Source organism: Topomyia yanbarensis, chromosome 3 (assembly GCF_030247195.1).
Source record: "Topomyia yanbarensis strain Yona2022 chromosome 3, ASM3024719v1, whole genome shotgun sequence".
NCBI lineage: Eukaryota > Metazoa > Arthropoda > Insecta > Diptera > Culicidae > Topomyia > Topomyia yanbarensis.
Window position 1 is genome coordinate 28962989 of NC_080672.1, and position 19423 is coordinate 28982411.

General features: G+C 39.3%; 1 protein-coding gene across 3 annotated transcripts; it reads right to left on the reverse strand.

Moving 5' to 3' along the window:
* Window positions 1-130: 130 nt before the first annotated feature.
* On the reverse strand, window positions 131-13692 carry LOC131689743 (protein EFR3 homolog cmp44E). 3 transcript variants are annotated; one of them, XM_058975037.1, is made up of 4 exons: window positions 13259-13692; window positions 1634-3242; window positions 1198-1568; window positions 131-1054 (listed from the first exon to the last, which is right to left on the reverse strand). In XM_058975037.1, exons 1-4 carry the CDS (start codon window positions 13338-13340, stop codon window positions 642-644), a joined length of 2475 nt encoding a protein of 824 aa, XP_058831020.1. In that variant the 5' UTR covers window positions 13341-13692; the 3' UTR covers window positions 131-641. The 3 variants fall into 3 exon arrangements, with proteins under 3 accessions (XP_058831020.1, XP_058831019.1, XP_058831021.1); XM_058975036.1 differs by having other exon boundaries at window positions 1189-1568; window positions 13259-13690; XM_058975038.1 differs by lacking the exon at window positions 13259-13692 and adding an exon at window positions 3392-3554 and having other exon boundaries at window positions 1189-1568.
* Window positions 13693-19423: the final 5731 nt, after the last annotated feature.

Here is a 19423-nt window from a genome sequence, read left to right on the forward strand (position 1 = left end):
AACGAGTGCACGAAATATTGTACACAGGTACAAACTTGTCGATGTTCATGGGAAGTCTGGGTTATAGAGACTATCTTCTAACACTATGCTGGCCAAAGGGTCTAGGTAAATAAATAAGTTGTCCGTTGCCTATTCGTAAATATTAATACTTTATTGATGAATATTCTAACACAATCACTAGTAACAATTTAGCGTCAATTGAACAACTGACCATTGTCAACTTTCCACAAACTAGGAAATTTCGTTACAATGTATGCCAAACGTATGGTATACCTTGTTCCTTTTGATACATGCCTCTATTTAAACGCTTTTTCCGACTAGCTATCAATAATAAAACACCACATAAAAACATAAATCTTGAGCGTTTTTTCAAAACGTCATATCTGCAATGAGTTACTCTCTTTGTTTACTTTCTCTTCTGTTAATAATTCGGTCACTTTAACATTTATCCCTCAGCTCTTTGCATAATATGCTAGCTAAAACCACCGTCTTTCGATCTGTACTGTAAAATAAGTGAAAAGTGTTATTGTGACGCCGTAAAAATCGAAAGAGAAAGTATAAACAGAGAGTAACTCATTGCAGATATGACGTTTTGAAAAAACGCTCAAGAAATAAACAATTTCACCAAATACCTAACATTTTTAATAGAAAAACAATTCCGGAAAATTATTCTCATAGATCGCGCGCTGCTGACTAACTTTTCCCCCATCAACCACCGATCCCGGCGAGCTCATCATCAACTGGTTACCGCAGCTAATCTGCCGTTCGGCTGCCAGCGAATTGAAAATTTCGTTCAGCCTGTTCTGAATCACCTCGTGCTGGGGTTCAGTGCGGCGAACCAAATCTTCGAATGGCGTCTCGCGGAAGGTTCGCCCGATGGCAGCTTGCCGCTCGTTTGCCTCCCGTTTCGCAGCCTCGGTCGGTTCCGCCAGGACCCGTTTCATCGATTCGAAATTGAAATCGGAAGCGAGAGATCGTTTCTGGACGCCCGGGGAGCTACTGACTGATTCGATGTCGTTGTAGTTGGATTCCACGATACTGTTACGGGCTGCACCTGTGTGACGGGAAAAATACTTTTTATTACAATGCAATGATAACTGTTAACTTGAAATTGAATTGAGGAAAATTTCTATCAATTAAGGATTCGTTTGGGGCAAAATTTTAAATAAAATGAAAAAACAAACCCACCATACTTACTGGTATCAACCCATGAGTGCCGATGGGCCGACATGTCGGACTGGTTCAGCGAGTATGGTATTCCCGTCTGTACCCGATTGTGCTCCAGACCGGCCTGCTGTAGACACTCGGCAATGGCCAACTGGTCAATCATCAAATGGGGAAGATTCGTATTCAGCGTGCTGGGAGCTGGTTTGTCATTGTCCAGCAACGGTGGTAGCATATACATTGCTTCCTCCATTCGGGCTTGGATCAGCTTTTCCGCGTACTCCACAATGGAAACGGTTCCTGTGCAACGAGCAACCAGGATAAGAAGTGCAATTGCCATGCTGTGCAAATTGCAGCGATGTTTCGGGGATAGCTCTGCTTCGGTGATGGCTACCTGCTGAACTCTGTGATTAGTCAAATAAACCGTTATAGTGAGATGAGTTGGTAATACAATAGAAATTTAATTTACCCTAGAACAAACAGCAAAAATTCCTGCATCGTTTCAGCGGATGCCATCTCCACGACCATCAACCCGGCGGTGTTGTAGGAAGACTTCAGCACTTCCATGTTGTTCTCCTGCGACATACCGTCGATGATGGCCTGCAGCATGTTGGAGCCGTACTTGTGCGTGAACAGGATATCCGAACGGGATGGTTGCTCCATCGTCAGCGTTGGGTAGTTGTTGATGCTGATCACGTTCATCAGGTGCTGATTCTGGTGCCGATCCAGCAATTGCTGTAGGATCTGCATAACGATAACGCGAATTGCGACAGAGGAAGCCCTGGCCATTTTTAGTAGTGGCTGGAGGAACGAAACGGGGAAAGCCTTTTCGAACGAAACGGTTCGATATTGGGTTCCTACTTTGAGAAGTGACTTCAGTAAAATATTCTGAAGCAGAATATCACCTTTGCTTTTCTTTGACGGATCCGGAACCGTGTTCATAATGAAAAGCATTATTTCGATTTTCTGGTAGTCCGGGTGATGATTTGCGAATTCTCCGAGCGCGTTAATCAATGCTTCCTGGTACTGAGTTTCTTCTGGAGTGGATTCATGCTGCGTGCTGACCGATGTTTTCAAATGCGTCAGGAGATTGTTGATAATATCAAGGGCGGAGGGACCAACGCTTTCCCCGGCTGCGATCGCAATAATCTTGGAAAGGACAACCGCCAGTGAAGTGCGAGTTTTTGGAGATGAAGCTAGATTTTGGTCCAGGTGGGACATTAAGGTTTCCACGACGGTGTAAGAATACTGCGGTTGAATCGAGATCATTACAATTCGGAAAGTGTCGATCGCAAACCGATTCGGCACCCACAGCTTATGATTATCCAAATGTGTCAACAGCGGCTTCAGCACTGCACGGATATGTCCAAAGGATGCTCGTGAAACTAACTCCCGCAAAACGGCCTCAGCCAGCACTGGAGGTGTTGATGGAGTCGCTTCCTGGTCCACAACCTTACTTTCACTAGACGATTGCATATTGTACAGCAAAGAGGGAACAATCTTTTCCATGTGCTGTTTCTCCCAAATGTTCTCCACTAAATCATCCGAAACTGTCTTCCGGATAACACCCTGCAGACCCTTAATCCCTGCCATCCGGATATTATCTCGCAGCTCCAGATCATCGTTGTTTCCAAAACACATTGAACTGAACTTGGAAATGAAGAAATCATATCTGCGATGGTAGGAAGGCGTATCTTCCTCAATATTGGCAAACCGCACAAACGAATTGGTCGCCATAATCTGCAGCGTCGGGTTAACATCCTCCATTAACTTTTGAACCATTCGAAGGAAACTTTCCACAAACAGATTCAGTATCTGTGCGTGGCAAGCCATTAGCAGCAAATCCATCGCTTCCATTGCAATCTCTACAAATTTGTAGCGCTTCCGGTTGATGTCCTTGGACGCCCGCTGGTACAGATACTCTCCGATTCGGTCCAACTTCTCCGGCGACCGAAGCGAGTAGAAGGTAAGTTTTTCCATGTTCGATTTGACCAGACCATCTTCCGGGTTGACGGGGAAAATATTATCCACAAGGCGCTTGTAGCGGGGCCTCAGGGCCGAACAGCAGCCGCAGCAACCTACGGGGGGATAGATCGAATTCGTTCATTAGTCTTTTATTTTCATGGTGACTCACGTAATGTGTAAATTATTTAGCATGTTCAGAGCCAACATGGCTGATTACTCGATGTAATGGATGATTTTTTAAATTTGTAAAGCGATAAATTACCCATCATTTTTGAGCTGTCGGTCTAGAATTTCACTACTGCTTCGCTAGGGACATTAGAGAAGGGCCAAGCAACACTAAATACAATCAAATCCTTTAATTTTAGACAGTTTTCACTGAGCTACGACTTTTTCCACTTTTACTTTTTTGTTGGGTGGACCTAATGTTAGGATAATATTGCGATGACAATCATGATGACGATGATGACCATGCTGATGATGGGAGCTGTCAAATCGCTCCAACAGCTGTTCGATACCCACAGGGGTGGAATTATGTGATTTAGAGTCGCTAGTTAGAGCAGGGTTGATAGGACCAGCTGAAAATGGAACGTGTAATGTTACCGTATTGAGTTCTTGTCGCCCGGTCTCACGAACACTTCTGCAGCTTCCTGGTTGAAAACAATCCCATTTGCTTTTGCCGGCTTTGTTTATTATTTTCCACCAGCTAGTGATGTAGTATTTGTGCCATGTGACGTGTACGTACATGAGCCGTAGAAAAGTCTATTGGAACAAACACCGGAATGATTGTTCGCATGAATCCCATTGGATATGGATATGAAATGTCAAGCGTGTGCATTTCATGTGTTTGAGGATTGAAATAATTCAATCACTTTCACATGATGTTTACATGTTTAGTTTTTTTTCAGTGTTGTTATTTGCTTCTATTAGGATTACCAACCGTTCTTCTTTTAAAGGACATGTCCTTAGCTTCGAGGTTTTTGGGAAGCGTCCCTATTTTACTTCAAATGTTCTTAATTGTAGTCTCAAACCTTGGTATATAGAGGGTGTTTTAGCACAGAGATGCCAGGTACTTTTTTCAAATGTCTGCAATAATAATTTTAAAAGTCTGGGAAGAACAAAAAATGTGAGGCAAGCTAGTGTAACCAAAAGCCTTTATATTCAAAAATCTGCAAATATCTGCAACCAAACTAAAAAATCTGCAAATATCTGCAACCAAACGGAAAAATCTGCAAATATCTGCGTCATCGAAAAAATCTGCAGCTTAAATTAAAAGTCTGCGAATTTGCAGACTTGTCTGCAAATCTGGCATCTCTGTTTTAGCATGTGGGTTTTATTAGAGGCAACCCGGATAAAATTTTACAATAGCATTTACATTAGAAACAATCATAAAACAATAAATCTTATAGTTATTATTGTTTCAACATTGTTCGATGCAGAGTTCTCGCAATAGATTTACGATAAAATAAAAAACTGATGCAGTTAATATACATTAAACTTTACTGTTTTCGAGAAAAAAAAGTTTGGAGAAACATCGATGTTTTTAATGTTAAAATACTATCAAATACATATTTGTATTTGATACTATTGTATTTCAGTATTTATTATTTAGCCATTTCATAAAGGAACGACTTACACCGGCTTAACGTCTTCAAATTATTCAACTGTATAACGAAAATCAGCGCTCTGTGAGGAATGTGCTTCGTGCACTCCGACCATACTATGGTCGACATATTTGGCCAACAGAGTCCACTATTCAGCTATTCACCACACAATAAAAAAATAAGAGTCGCAGTGTTCGTTATTGGCATTTTGCTGCAAAGCTCAATTACCTGCTGCGACATCTACAGATTAATAGCATAAACAAGATAAGGTGGATGTTTGTGCGTTTGTCATATCTACGATAAGCATTTTGCTGTAATTTTTTAATGTTGTTCCGTAAATACGCATCAATTATAGTAAATAATGGACTCAGAGGGGAAGAAAAACAGCTTGGAAGTTAATGATAATAGTGTTTAGTAGATACACTCAAGTTAAACATAAGAAAGCTTCGAAAATGTGTATATTGTGCTTCTAGGTTAGGGTTCACAACCGTCCGAGTAAAGAATATTTAAACAACCAATCAGAGCATAACCAGTATAAATTTACTTTTTGCAAGAATTAGCTCTCATTTCGAACATACACAACTTTGTACGAAGTGGTTTTATACCGGTTCATAAAGAAAAAATTAAAAATATGCTTTATTATCCCTGTTTTGCATAATAAATCTATTACCATCTTGAAGGAGTATCTTAAGAAAGAGGGTAGAAAAGAGGACAACCAATAGAATAAAAGTGACTTCGATATCTGAAATAAAATGGGATTTACTTGAAGGTCAAACAAGAATTTTCTTGGCAACAGTTCGCGATCGCAAGCCTTCCCTGAGAAGTGTAGAGGGGAGTCTCATAAGTGCTGGAAATAACGACCAGGTGATGCCAGATGTTACGAACAAAAATTGGTTATCTTCAACTTTCATCATGCATTTAAAAACCATGCACAGCCCTTATCTTAGACATGTGAACCATTCAGCGATTTTTTTTGAAGTAGAATACTTCTAACGTCCCTTTTCAAAAACTTCTGCTGAGATATTTTCTCAGTAGTCAACTGCGAATCACTTCCGTTGTACTGATCGAAATCGCTATATTTTTGCACTGTCAGATCGGAAATATGTGCACGTATATTGTATTTGATTCCGAAAAATGTACTTCTATTATAGATAACTAAAATAATGTATTTTGTAAAGGTGGTAATTATCTGCGCTGATTGTCCGTACAATTCAACTAAGCAGCTAGGAATGCCTCTTTGTTATCCAATGAACTTCGCCAGGTATAAAAACGGCACATAAAAGAAAATTCGTCAGTTTGTTTTCTGACCTCGTAGTAGCCGCTAAGTTTTGTGTCAGCTCAAACTCTTCGGTTGGAATATATTCAATGACTTCCGCCAGGCATCATTCCATCCAATGATGCACAGGCAGATCACTTGTGATGCATTTTGAAAAATCAGCGAAATTAAATGCATTTCTTTCCATCAAAATAGAAATTCGTAATGCATTTTGCGTTGCGTGCAATATATTTTGCGTTGCGTGTAAGACGTCAAAACCCTACGAAAAAACAGCCCTACATTCAACAAAACATCGAACAAAGTGGATCACCGTAGGACCTGAGTGCATATAAGGAGAGTGACGACACTGTCAAAATTGGAACAATTATTATTTGTCAGTGTCATTCCAAACGAGTCAAATTCATGTATTTTGACAGGTCGTTTGTTCGTTTGGAATATCACTGACGGATAATCATGACAGTTGTCTTCACTCTCCTTACATACACTCTGCGTAGGACGATTGTTAAATAATCTTTTCTGCAAGGGAGTGCAAAGTTGATGCAAAAATGGAAATTAAATGCATTTTTTCTAAGTTGATGCAAGTTTGTTATACATTCCTAGAGTGATCTGCCCCTAGGGCGTGCCAGTTTCATACATACAGTATTCAGCACACAACGCAGAAAAAGCAGAACGATCTTTTTGGGACCATCCATAAATGACGTAGTATTATATGGGGGAGGGGGGAGTTTTGTATTTTATGTTGATGTGTGACGACAGGGGGGTAGGGGGCCATGTTATGTTACGTAGCTTTTTTAAAGGGGAATAGGGGTTGACCTGATGACACAACAATCTTACCTGTTTCATCGAACTGACATAGTTTTTTAGTTATTTTTTAATTTTTTTGCGGGAACAAGGGCTGGGAGGGCCACCGTCAAGCAACGTAATTACCAGGGGGGTACTTAGAGGTTTGTAACAAAATGCTACGATGAAGGAGGGGGTGTTAAAATCACTCAAAAAATGCTACGTCATTTATGGATGGTCCCTTTTCGGAGTTCAATAAACGGATTGCAAGTGTGCGCGGGCGAATGGGTGCGAGAGACCTCAATCATGCCAATCACAGATGTTGGTAGTAAACGAAAGAGAAAAGTTTTCTCTTTCATAAACTGTTGTGAACTGTGTTCAGCTAGTAACGGTTTGTCCGGAATTTCCATTAAAAGTGGATTTTGACAGTTGGCTTTTAGGCCGTAATCATGTTTGTCGAGATTTGTTTTTGATTATTATCATACGTGGCAATAGGGATCTTTAGGGGTGTGCGGGTTAAGGCATTTTCTGATGCAGATTGGTGCCGTGAATTAATATCTCAATCCTTTTTCTATTTTTTAGCCCAAAACTATTGAAAAAAAAACATTTTTTAGTTTGTTTCGTTTTAGGACAATAACACATCCAAACCCATGCGACTTGCACGACTCTATAGGTTGCCTCATCAGATCTACCATAGTTTTCAGATGAAATTTGAGATGGCAGGCTGCTAGCGGATTGCAAAAGTACCAGATCATTCTGTCCCGGTTAACAATGAGGCGAACGAGATATTTGCAGATACGTCATTTATTAGGACAACTGTCAGTTTGTTGGCTGAATTTAATTTAATTTTTTAATTTAAAAATCAGAAAAGAATAATTAAGGTTTAAAAATGATATGAGTGTACTCATAAGTACACCCGCTATCAATACATATGAAAATCACACAATATTTTCCAAATTAAAGATCCCTATTGCAGGGTCCCCGCTAAGAAACCTGCTTGATGAAGGTTTGAACATATTTTGTATTGGGCATTCGCCTTAATTCTCCAATGCTGACATTTCACGCGCAAATGCCCTTCCGCTGGCTCTTAACTGTAGAGTGAGTTCAATTTACAGTAAGTTCAAAAACTATTTGTTATCCGATTTGGCCCTTAATTTACCTTATTTTTACATGTCATATTTTAAAGTGGCCTATTTCTAAAAATCTTCAGCAAGACGAATGCATTTTGATCCCACTGTACATATGTGTGAATATTCAATTATCAGGGCCGATGGGTAATGTGGGTAGTAAAGGTAGTACTATCCGCTTGAAAATAATCGAGTTGGTAATTACCCACTTGGAACTTTGGAACAAACCTAACATTTGAATTTTGCCACGTATGTGTCTCGGAGGCAAGTTTGAAATTTTCGAGGTATGACCAAGATTTCATTTGCACAAACGCGTCGTAAGTGATTTATGTGAATGTAATGCAAGCGTGTGTAGGGGTAGATGGGGTAAAATACACCCCTAAGAAAAATAATCATAACTTAGCTATAGACCATCAATTGGAAGGATTTAATTAATGATATCATTTAGCCAACATTTTACTCTGAAATCACAATCGCTTTGCAAAATATTCAGGAACATGAAAAATATTCAATTTTTCAAAATCATTATAAATTACTCTTTGAAAAATGAGCAGGGCAAAACGCATCTGTGCAGGGGTAAAATGCACCACAACAACGGGGCGCAATACATCATAACAAATATCGAAATAGCTGCAAAATTTGATTTGGTAGAGGTGTGAAGATTTGACGATATTTTAATATTAGGTTTTTGCTTATTGCATTAAGTACGAACGTCGTAGCATCGAAACGTAAACATCCACATCATGAAATAACAAAGTTTGACGAAACATTAGTCAAAGTTTGACGGAACATTCTTTCGTTTCCATTTTCCTCCATTCATGTTCTGTTGAAAGTTTTTGACAATCTCAATTACGTAAGAAAATATTTCCACTTATGAAAATGCCATCGAAGCAAGAAGAGCAACGGTGCAAAACTTTGTTTGCGCATCGCGAAAATCTGAACTATTCGCACGTCAAGTTGGCCAAATGGTTGTGTGTGTGGGCAAATTCACTATCACTAACGTAATAAAAGTGTTCTTAAAACGTTTGTTAACAACCAAGAAGACTGAATCGGGAGGAAATCGAAAGCCGGAGGCCGCGAAAATGCCGAAAAGTGTAACTGGCTATTTCGTCCGAGATATTGCAAGCAAGCTAGGAGTGTCGTCTACAACCGTGCATCGCGCTAAAAAACGAACCGAACTGTCGACTTACAAGAAGGTAGTAACTCCAAATCGATAAGCAAAACAAGTCGACCAGAGAAAGATCGCGGAAGCATCGCAATCGGGATACTCAACGAGAAAATTTATGTGCGGGAGCACTTGGGAAAACAAGCAACACAATTGTTCCTTTCTGTTTTGGCCGGATTTGTCATCTCGTCATAGGGATCTTTAATTTGGAAAAATTGTGCCAGTTTTTCATATTTATTGATAGCAGGTGTCCTTACGAGTGCACTCATATCATTCTTAAATCTTAATTATTCTTTTCTGATTTTTAAATTAAAAAAAACCAAATTAAATTCAACCAACAAACTGACAGTTGTCCGACTAAATGACGTATCTGCAAATATCTCGTTCGCCTCATTGTTAACCGGGACAGCACCCCACACAGCATGATCTGGTACTTTGTCAATCCACTAACAGCCTGCCATCCCAAGTTTCATCTGCAAACTATGGTAGATCTGATAAGGCAACCTATAGAGTCGTGCAGGAATCAGGAATCAGAATATATTGGCTCAAATGGCACGTTCCCCGTACATAGTCGGGGATTTGTGCCTTGCCGTGTGTTTTCATCATTTCCTGAGCGGAAGGAAAGGACAAGGAGGTGTGGGGAAGTAGACTTGGAAGGGTGGGAAAAACAGCACAAAACAAAAAATAAACAACAGGTAAATTAAACTCACAAGTAGTTCAACTTGCCTGCGAATAAGCCTAAAGCTCTTTACCACATTGGATAAGAAACTTTAGTATGTCTCTGAGTTTCAGTCGACCAAACATGGTTTCGTCTATATAAGGACGGCTGAAGACTCGTAATCGCAATTGCGCTAGCGCTGGGCAGTTGCATATCAGATGATATGAAGTTCCGTAGTCGGATTCACAAAGATCACATGAAAAAGACTCAGCGCGCTGAATAGTTGCCATGTGATAATTGAGTTTGCAGTGGCCGGTTAAAGCCCTGGTCAGCATGCCGCAGTGGAGCTTCGAAAAATGTAAGAGATTTTTCGAAACCACTGGGCATGGTTGTTCTAGAAACGCCTTTGTTTGGCGACACGTTTGTAGATTTCTCCAATAATTGCGGTGCTCGGACGAAGCCCAGGACCGTATTTTTTCCCTTATCCAACTTGTCGAAATTGGCAGCGCGGGCTCAGGACCAACGAAGTCAATCGCTGAACCTGCCCTGGCCAATTCGTCAGCCCATTCATTTCCAGTAATACCGCAATGTCCGGGCACCCAGACAAGGTAGATAGTGTTGACAATGCTTAGTTCTTCGATTTGGGTTCGGCACGCGATCACTAGCTTGGACCGGGATTTGTCTGAGCTAAGGGCCTTGATTGCAGCCTGACTATCGGAGCAGAAGTTTATAACTCTGCCGGACAAACTCAGTTGAAGCGCCGATTGCACCCCGCACATAATCGCAAAGATTTCTGCTTGGAATACAGTACAGTATTTACCTAGTGAGTGAGATTGTTCCAATCTCATTTCACGACAGTAGACACCAGCACCAGCACGTCCCTCCATCAGAGAACCGTCAGTGTAACAAATCACTTGCGTTTGTTGTTGTCTTTCCATAAAGCCAGACAACCACTCCTCTCGAGAGGGAATCTTCACATGAAATGTCCTGTAAGGAAAACTACAAGTGAGTGTAATATCGCTGGGAGCAAGAATATCTTCACCCCATGTAACCATTTGTGACCACAATCGTGTATGACTGGTAGCAAGATCAACATGATTACTGTTCCAAAGCCCAGTAACCTGCAGTCTGTATGCACATGATAGTGCTTCTTGTTTTAAGTGTATGTGTAATGGTTTGATATTTAGAAGTGCCTCAAGAGCAGCAGTCGGAGTCGTGGTGAAAGCACCAGTCAACGCCATGAGCGCCATTCTTTGCAGATGGTTTAGCTTTGACTGGACTGTCACCACCTCTCCCCTCTGCCACCACACAAGGCATCCGTATGACAGTATTGGACGTACAATTGTCGTGTAAATCCAATAGATGTATTTAGGTTTGAGACCCCAGGTCTTTCCAAAAGTTCGTCTGCACTGCCCGAAGGCCATGCACGCTTTCTTGACTCTGAACTCAATGTGAGCAGACCAATTCAGTTTGGAATCCAATATGACTCCAACGTATTTGACTTGATCTGCACACAGCAGCTCAGAATCAAAGAACTGCAAGGGACGAACCCCGGTTGTTATTCGCTTCTTCGTGAAAAGAACCATTGAAGTTTTGCTTGGGTTAACTGATAGTTTAACTTGTCGACACCACTGTTCGACAGCTCTTAATGCCTGTTGCATCAAGTCAAAGATTGTTCCGATGCAAAATCCAGTAATTAGTATTTGGTAATCGTCAGCAAACCCGTAGGTTGGAAATCCAAGCTCATTGAGTTTCTTCAACAAGCCGTCAGCTACTAAGTTCCATAACAAAGGTGACAGAACGCCGCCCTGAGGACAACCGCAAATACTCAACTTCCGTATCTCAGCCTGTCGCAGTGACGAGCAAAGTATGCGGTTACTAAGCATTGCGTTTATCCAACCTGAGATACATGCAGGTATCCCATGACCGCGCGTCGCTTCCAGAATAGACTGGAAGGACACATTGTCAAAAGCACCCTCAATATCTAGGAATACACCCAAGCTAGATTGCTTGAGCGAGAAGGCTTTCTCAATGTTGTAAACAACATCGTGAAGCAGAGTGATCGTGGATTTCCCACACTGATATGCATGTTGCATTTTGTGCAGAGGATATTCAACTAAACTAACGTTCCTGATGTGATGATCGATTATCCGTTCCAAAGCTTTCAGAAGAAAAGAACTTAAGCTGATAGGCCTAAAACTCTTGGCTTCTTCATAGCTTGAGCGCCCCCCTTTGGGAATAAATCTAACAGTTATTTCTCGCCATGCTTTCGGGATATGTCGCATGGGTTTGGATGTGTTATTGTCCTAAAAGGAAACAAACTAAAAAATGTTTTTTTCAATAGTTTCGGGCCAAAAAATTGGAAAAGGACTGAGATATAAACTCACGGTACTAATCTGCATCAGAATATGCCTTAACCCGCACATCCCTAAAGATCCCTATTACGGAAAAAAGGCTATGTAGTGGTAATCGTCAAACGGAACCTCAGGAAGCCGCAAAAGACAGTTGTCAGCGAGATGCATTTCTGCGGCGACGAAGGTGACTAAGGAGGGCGAGTGAAACTTGATGGAAGGAGTCAACTTTTATTGTCCTGAACAGAATAACACAAACTTTGCACTAATCAGTCGAAAAAATGTGTGCCAATATTGTATTACATTTAGAAGTATTACTTTTTTGTTTCGATTATAGAGGTTTTACCCTTAGAGTTATTCATCTCTATTTCGGGTTAGAGAAATCTATTTAGAAAAATCTCTAACCATATGTGCGGGGTTCGGAGTCGAACTCAGGTTAAATGCGTACAAGGCAATCGATTTATCAACTACGCTATGCCCGTCCCTATGTGTGTGACTTCTAAAAATAATCCAAAAACTGATTTTGGGAAAATTACAGCAACACAGAAAACTGTAATTCTCCAGTGAGACCCATCAATATGGAACTCCCTTGAGACCTAATTGAATATTGGAATATATAAGTCCCGCACATATATTTATGCTCCATTCATTGTTCGCTAGTCGAATGAGAAGCATGTGGATGCGCGGTCGGACAATGCGATAAGCAATACTAATTTTTCGTCGCCCTTATATAGCTGCGTATGTTATTTTTGTTAAATAGCCTTATTCTGCATTATGACGGAACGGCTTTTTGAACGAATTTGGTTTGCACTTAATAACGGCAGAATAATCGAACGGGTGTCAGATTCGATCAAACCGCATTCGACCGAAAAATCAATCGGCCGTGATGAAGAATAAGGTTGAATATTTGAGAGATGCGCTATATTATGATGATCAAATCCCAGTATTTAATGTTTCGTGTTGCATTCTACACTACTACTATTCTATTTTGACAAAATTGATTAAAAAGATTCTTGAAAATAAATTGTATTTAAAAAATGAGAAATTTGCTCGTCGGGAAAGCATAATTAATCTTTGCTTAGAACATTACTATTTTCTAACGATGCTTCAGCTCTAACTTTTGTGTAATTAAATAATGAAAATTGACGATAACTGGATCGATTGTACTTACATCCTTCAGTGCACTTTTTCACGAACGAATCCAGAAATTCTGGCATCTCCACTGGCTCAAAACAGCACCGTAGCATCGACATGATGGCAGAAGGTGTTAACTATGCACCGTTATCTGTTTGCTAAATTTAATTACAGCAACTGTGAGGTTTTGCTTTACTAGTTAGTAGAACATTACATGATCGATTTGTATGTTAGTATCCACGGTTCAAACACTAGCTAGTTTAATTGGAATTTATAATTGATGTAAGATGTAAGCTTTACTTTAGCGTACGCAGCAAGTAGGAGTGACGATTACCATGTCGAATTTTCTCTAAACAATAACACTATCACAAAACTTTTGATTGCTAAAACTGCAATGAAGGTGATCCAATTTAGAATTGTAAATTGAATTTTTGTGCAGCACAATTTTCACCCACTAGTCGATAGGCAAAGGTAGAACGCGTCATGCGCAGTCATCAGCCACAGCGATTCGACTAGCGACTGAGAACAAATGTAGGGTACAGTGGAGTTTCCGTCTATCGCGGTTAATGATAACTAATTCTGTTAAAAATGAGTTCTAAAGGTATAGTTAAAAGGAGTTTGAAGTTTAATACAGTTTCATACATAACCTTGTGAACTGGTTTATTACATGAAGAATACTATTCTAACAATATATATGTATGATCCTTAAAAATTAAAAAAAATATAATTGATTTTCTACGAAAATGTAAACACTATCGGATTTATTTGACAATGGTTTGGCGGCCATTATCAAATAAATCCGACTTGTTAACATTTTTGAAAATTATCCTATCAAAACAATGGGGATCAATGTAATCGAATGGAACGTTTATTGCACTGTTAATTCATAAATTTAGTTTATCATTTTCCTTACAACAAAAATAAATAAAATAAAATCAACTACAAATCGTTAACTTCAGTTGCATCGAAAGAACTTGGTTTAATGGCCTAATTGCTTTCCTTTCGTGGTCGTCAGTTGCTGTCGATCAAATCGCTAGATCAGCACTGCACACTACAAGCCATACTGTATAAAACTTAACATCCCGCTTGTCACCCATCCGAGTGACGGACATCGTCACGTTTTCCCTTTCATATACCTACTGATGCTGAATGAGTGCCATAGCTCGGGTTTCCCGCGCTGGCTTCGCACAGTCGTCGCCCGTTGCGATTATTTCGTACACAGAGCATCCATATGACTGCAAGGTTAGGCCTAGGTAGCTAGACGCATTAATGTTGATGTTGATGGTGCTTTATGAATGAAAGTAGGTGCCTCGCTGGGCGGCTAATTGATGTGGGTGGCGATGGGGTTGTGCGGATATTCACCAGCTGCGATTTAATTTCCTCCGGAATGCTGGACTGCGGATGGTATTGATTGCTAGTTGCAAGTGTTTTGTATTTGAATAAATTATTCGAAGGATTTCTTCGAAAAAATGGTCCAGTTTAGATAAAAAACAGATTTTTCGGTAATTTACTTTATAACCTAATGGCATAGGCCGAAATTTAGACTAGAGATATGTTCATCCATTTTTTAAAAGGCTCAAATGCGAGGTAAGGTTATTTAGAAATGCGTGTATTTTTAACCTATCTTTCAATTGGAACATTTTTTAAGGATGAAGCAAAGGTAATACTTCATTTCATGAAAATAAATGAAACAATTCATTCATCAGTCTTTCGAAGACATTCTAGCACTTTTCTGGAGATGCCGTTCATCAGCCGGCGCACGCCTTCTTTAGTCACAGTTTTCGCTAGATGATTCCTGCAATTCTTCATCCGACCAATGTCGCTGTAGACTGTTTGCCTTTATCTTCAGTTGGTGAATTAAGGCTATTTTGTTTGTCATTGTATAATGTCTTGTAATAATGTCTTGTCATAGCAGCTGACTAGATCTGGCTAAAACGTAACTGGGCCATCATGGGGCTTAATGAATGGTAAAACAGTTTATTGAGGTACTCCCTTTTCTATGCATTCGAATTCATTGTCTTATCCGTCGCAAAACGTTGGATTTCTTGCCACAGGAACAGATCTTTTGCCAAATCGCGAGGCTATCCCTGAATGTAAATTTGAATTTGCCAGCAACATCGCAGACATCATCGCAGCAGAAATTGTAGAAGCATGTAGAAATTGAGTCCCTAGCGTTTGTTTGAAATCGGCTTCCGCATAGGTTTCATCGTTGATCAAGATAAATCCAATGAGTTACGTCAGCACCTCGTCGTACAGCTTATGGGACCGAATTCTGACTACTGTTTGTTTAAGGCTTTGATGGTGTTCGGTAACATTTGTAGCCTGATCGCGGGCGTATTTGTTGTATAGTTAGCTTTCGGTTTTTTTGCATAATCCGTTGGTATCAACAGGAAAATGGGGATTTTTACAGGACACGGAACCAAATTAACAATTTTTTCTTGTGAAAATACATTATTTGATTGGTAATACGTTGATTCATGTTGTTGAGAAAAAATAAGACTATAACATGTGCTATTTTTCTATTCATCGGTATTTTCGTTATTTGTGGGGGGGGGGGATTTATATAGTTTGATCTCTAATAAATGAAAATCTGTCACGCTTTTCATTTGAGTTCCGTAAATAAATTGCGGCAAGCTTCTGCAACAAAATGTGCGTTAGATAGTTGCTAAGAAACCTCAAAATGTTTATCCAGAAAAAATCTGGGCAGGATGAAGGCGGAGTAAAACAAATCGCACTTATGATTTTATGATTAAAAAAAAAATGTTTTTCCCTTTACTATTTTATATCTAAGCTGTTCTTAAATCACTGTAATTTTTTCTTCAGAATCTAGTTTAGAAACATGCCAAATAATTAGATAGAAATTAAAAAAAAAAGAAATAAAAATGTAAATTACCATGAAGATCATATTTAAAAAAAGTACTCTATCTTGAAATATATTGGACTCAGAAAGGTTACATCTTCAGAAAATATATTCATAATAGTATGATCTACAACTTTCGCAAAGACACCATATTTCTATTTAGTTTAATTAAAGAAGTTGATAACGGCGCCTCCCTAGCAATTGATTTGTTACCAATCAAAAAGCGCCATGTGCTACCCAGAAACTTTTTTTGAGGCATCATAACTCTAAAACGAAATATAATAATTGATGCAACGTTTCTTCGTTTTTCGACCACGATGTGCCGTTTTTCTCTTGATCCCATATTTCTCGGATAATTTTTAATGTAGAGACATGACATTTTTACTGGGGGATTTTCGAAAAAATGCGCTCAGCAATATACATACATTCGTGCAAGGAACATATATTAGATTGAAAAAAGCCATACATAGAAAGCATTTGAGCGGCACTTACCTTCAGAAACGACTGTTCGGACAAAAACGTCAACGTACCCCGCAATCCATAATAATATTTTTATATCGAGTTTACCGATATATTAGCTGCAATCTAATGCCTAATAGAATAGATTGACTTCTTTTTTCTTAAAACCCCGGAAAACGAACAAAAAAAATCTTGAGTTTCCATTAGTCACAACGTGGACGTTTTTGACGCCAGCCATTCAATCGTCGCACAGTCAGTACAGGTTCTTATTAAAACCTGGGACGGAAATTGTCGATACATGTTTTCTTTTTCTTTTCTGTTCATTCTATCGTTCGTCTCACATAGCCTCTCTTTTTGCCCTACATAGTTTAAATGAACTGGCTGCCTTTGACAGTACCCGCTGGTTGCATTTGACGTTCTATTTTTTTACTATTTGCATGTCTCGTCCAGAGTTAAAAATAATCGAAGCTCTTTGTTGACGGCTGAAAATGAACCTGTTGCGACTCGCGGTGATTAGAAAAAAATATTCATTCAACTATCCATCTTATTCATTCTGTTGAATATCGTACAATATATTCATTACACTAATTATCTAGGAAAATGTTTTCAACTGTCGATAAAGCCTATGAAACCACAATCATCATCGCTTAAATTGTGCCAGGGCCTACTTTGATGCGTTTGATTCGTTGCTGCACGGTCGCTTCGTGTAATAATCAGAGCCGAATGAAAATCTGCATGGATGAATGGGCGGTTTGTTCGTTTGACATTTTCAGCTGCGTCACTGAATATTGAAAATGAATGCGGCTGAATATGATCAATTTTCATTCAATGAATTTGAATATTTTTAACTCTGGTCTCGTCTCAGATTAAAACCAAACAACAAGTCCAGTGCGTGCGATCCACAATTGCCACGGCATGAAGTTTTCTCGATCCCATTAACAGGAGAGTCATGCCTCACAAGCAGAACTCATAACTATTTTCAATTCGCCTTGTTAACGTTTGGGAAACATTTTTCGCTACTCGCCTGCAGATGCGATTAGAGCACTCTAGTTAGTGTGCGGCCAAGACGCGTTTGACGTATCTAAACAAGCAGAAATCTGACGTATTTCTATTGTGAATACGTCAAATTTCATGTTCGTTTGGATACGTCATGGCCTCTTGGCCAAACTCTAACTAGAGTGCTCTAAGTGCGATGAGTTCGCGGTGATTGGCATTTTGCTACAAAGCTTAATTACCTGCTGCGACATCTACAGATTAATAGTGTAAACAAGATAAGGTGGACGTTTGCGTGTTTTTCATATTTACGCTAAGTAAATTGAATTTTTTTTGAAGTTTTTCTTTAGATTCGCATCAATCATGGTAGATAATCAAAACGGATACAGGCAGTGATGCCACATGTTTTTTTGAAATATCTGTAGAAGAATAATTAAAATGTCTGTAAAAGTCTGTAGATGGTTGTGTAAATTCAAGTTACACTAAAATATCACTTTAAAAGTAGATAGAATAGAATAGAATTCTATTAAGAAGGAATCACTCGTATTCGAATATAGTTATTCTAGTGCAATTTTGCTAAACACTATTACTCTTTTAAAAATCTGTAGATCTCTGGCTACGTCTGTAGGAGACTATCAAAAGTCTATAAAACACAGCCATGTGAACATTTTTTTCTGTGTGTGAGTGCAGTTGTCATTTTTCTTTGATGAAGCCGAAAAAACAAGAGGATATGAAGAAGAAAAGTACAAACAAATAACGTAGTGGGCCTTTCTGTTGCCATAAGTTTTATTTCGGTTCGGTCATAGTTATTAAATATCGGTTTTTTTCGAGCTAAAAAGTGTCCATGAGTGTTCTAGTCGGTAGATCCGAAGCTTGGCCTTTTCTCACTTTTCATCGTGCGCCGAAGAATCAGGATGCTCGTTCTTTATGTTTACTTCAAGGGCCCCGGCCGCCATGCTTAATATTGCAAGTATAATACTAATCCACTCAAAAGTGTCTAATTTTCCCACCATTTCTCTCCATCTTAATGGGTCTGGATTCAGAGAAGAGCACTCTAGTTAGAGTGTGACCATGAGGAAGAAAAAGACAGATGACGTATTCAAACGAGCAATTTGACATATGCACAATAAAAATACGTCAAATTTCATGCTCGTTTGGATACGTCATGTGTCTACTTCATGCCTACACTCTAACTAGAGTGCTCTGGCTCAGAGGGGAAGAAAAACGTTTTGGAAGTTTATGATAACAGTTTTTGGTGGACACACTCAAGAAATATTCAAAAATGTGAATCATTTACGTCTAGGTTAGGGTTCATAATCGTCCGATTTAATAATATTTAATAATATTCAAACAACCTATCAATGCGTAACGAATGTAAGTTCACTTTTGGTAAAAAATAGGTCCTATTTCGAGCATACACAACTTTCTGCGAGGTGGTTTTATATCGGTTCTGAAAGAAAATTGAAAAATATGTTACAGTATCCACCTCTCACCTCAGGCTTGTAGTGCCCTCTATATATAGATATATATTTTCTGCGCAAATATGCCTAACGCTGGATCTCTCTTGATAAAGACTCGCAATTTCTATCTTTTTCTTATTATTTATCTGTCAGTGTCATTCCTATCGAGATCTGTCTTCGAATCCTTCTGGAACGTGGGCCTCGATTGGAATGACCCTGAGTGATATATGGTGTACAAACGATAGACGTGTTGAGTCTTTATCCGGATGGATTCAGCGTCATTAGCGGTAATGTAAACAATATCACGCGATAAACTAAAAATCACAACAGAAAATTTTTGGTTTCTCGCATCAGTTTCACAAACTAACACAAAACTATGACTTTAACGGTAATCTGATGAGTTATTTGCATGTTGCTCACTACAGATTAA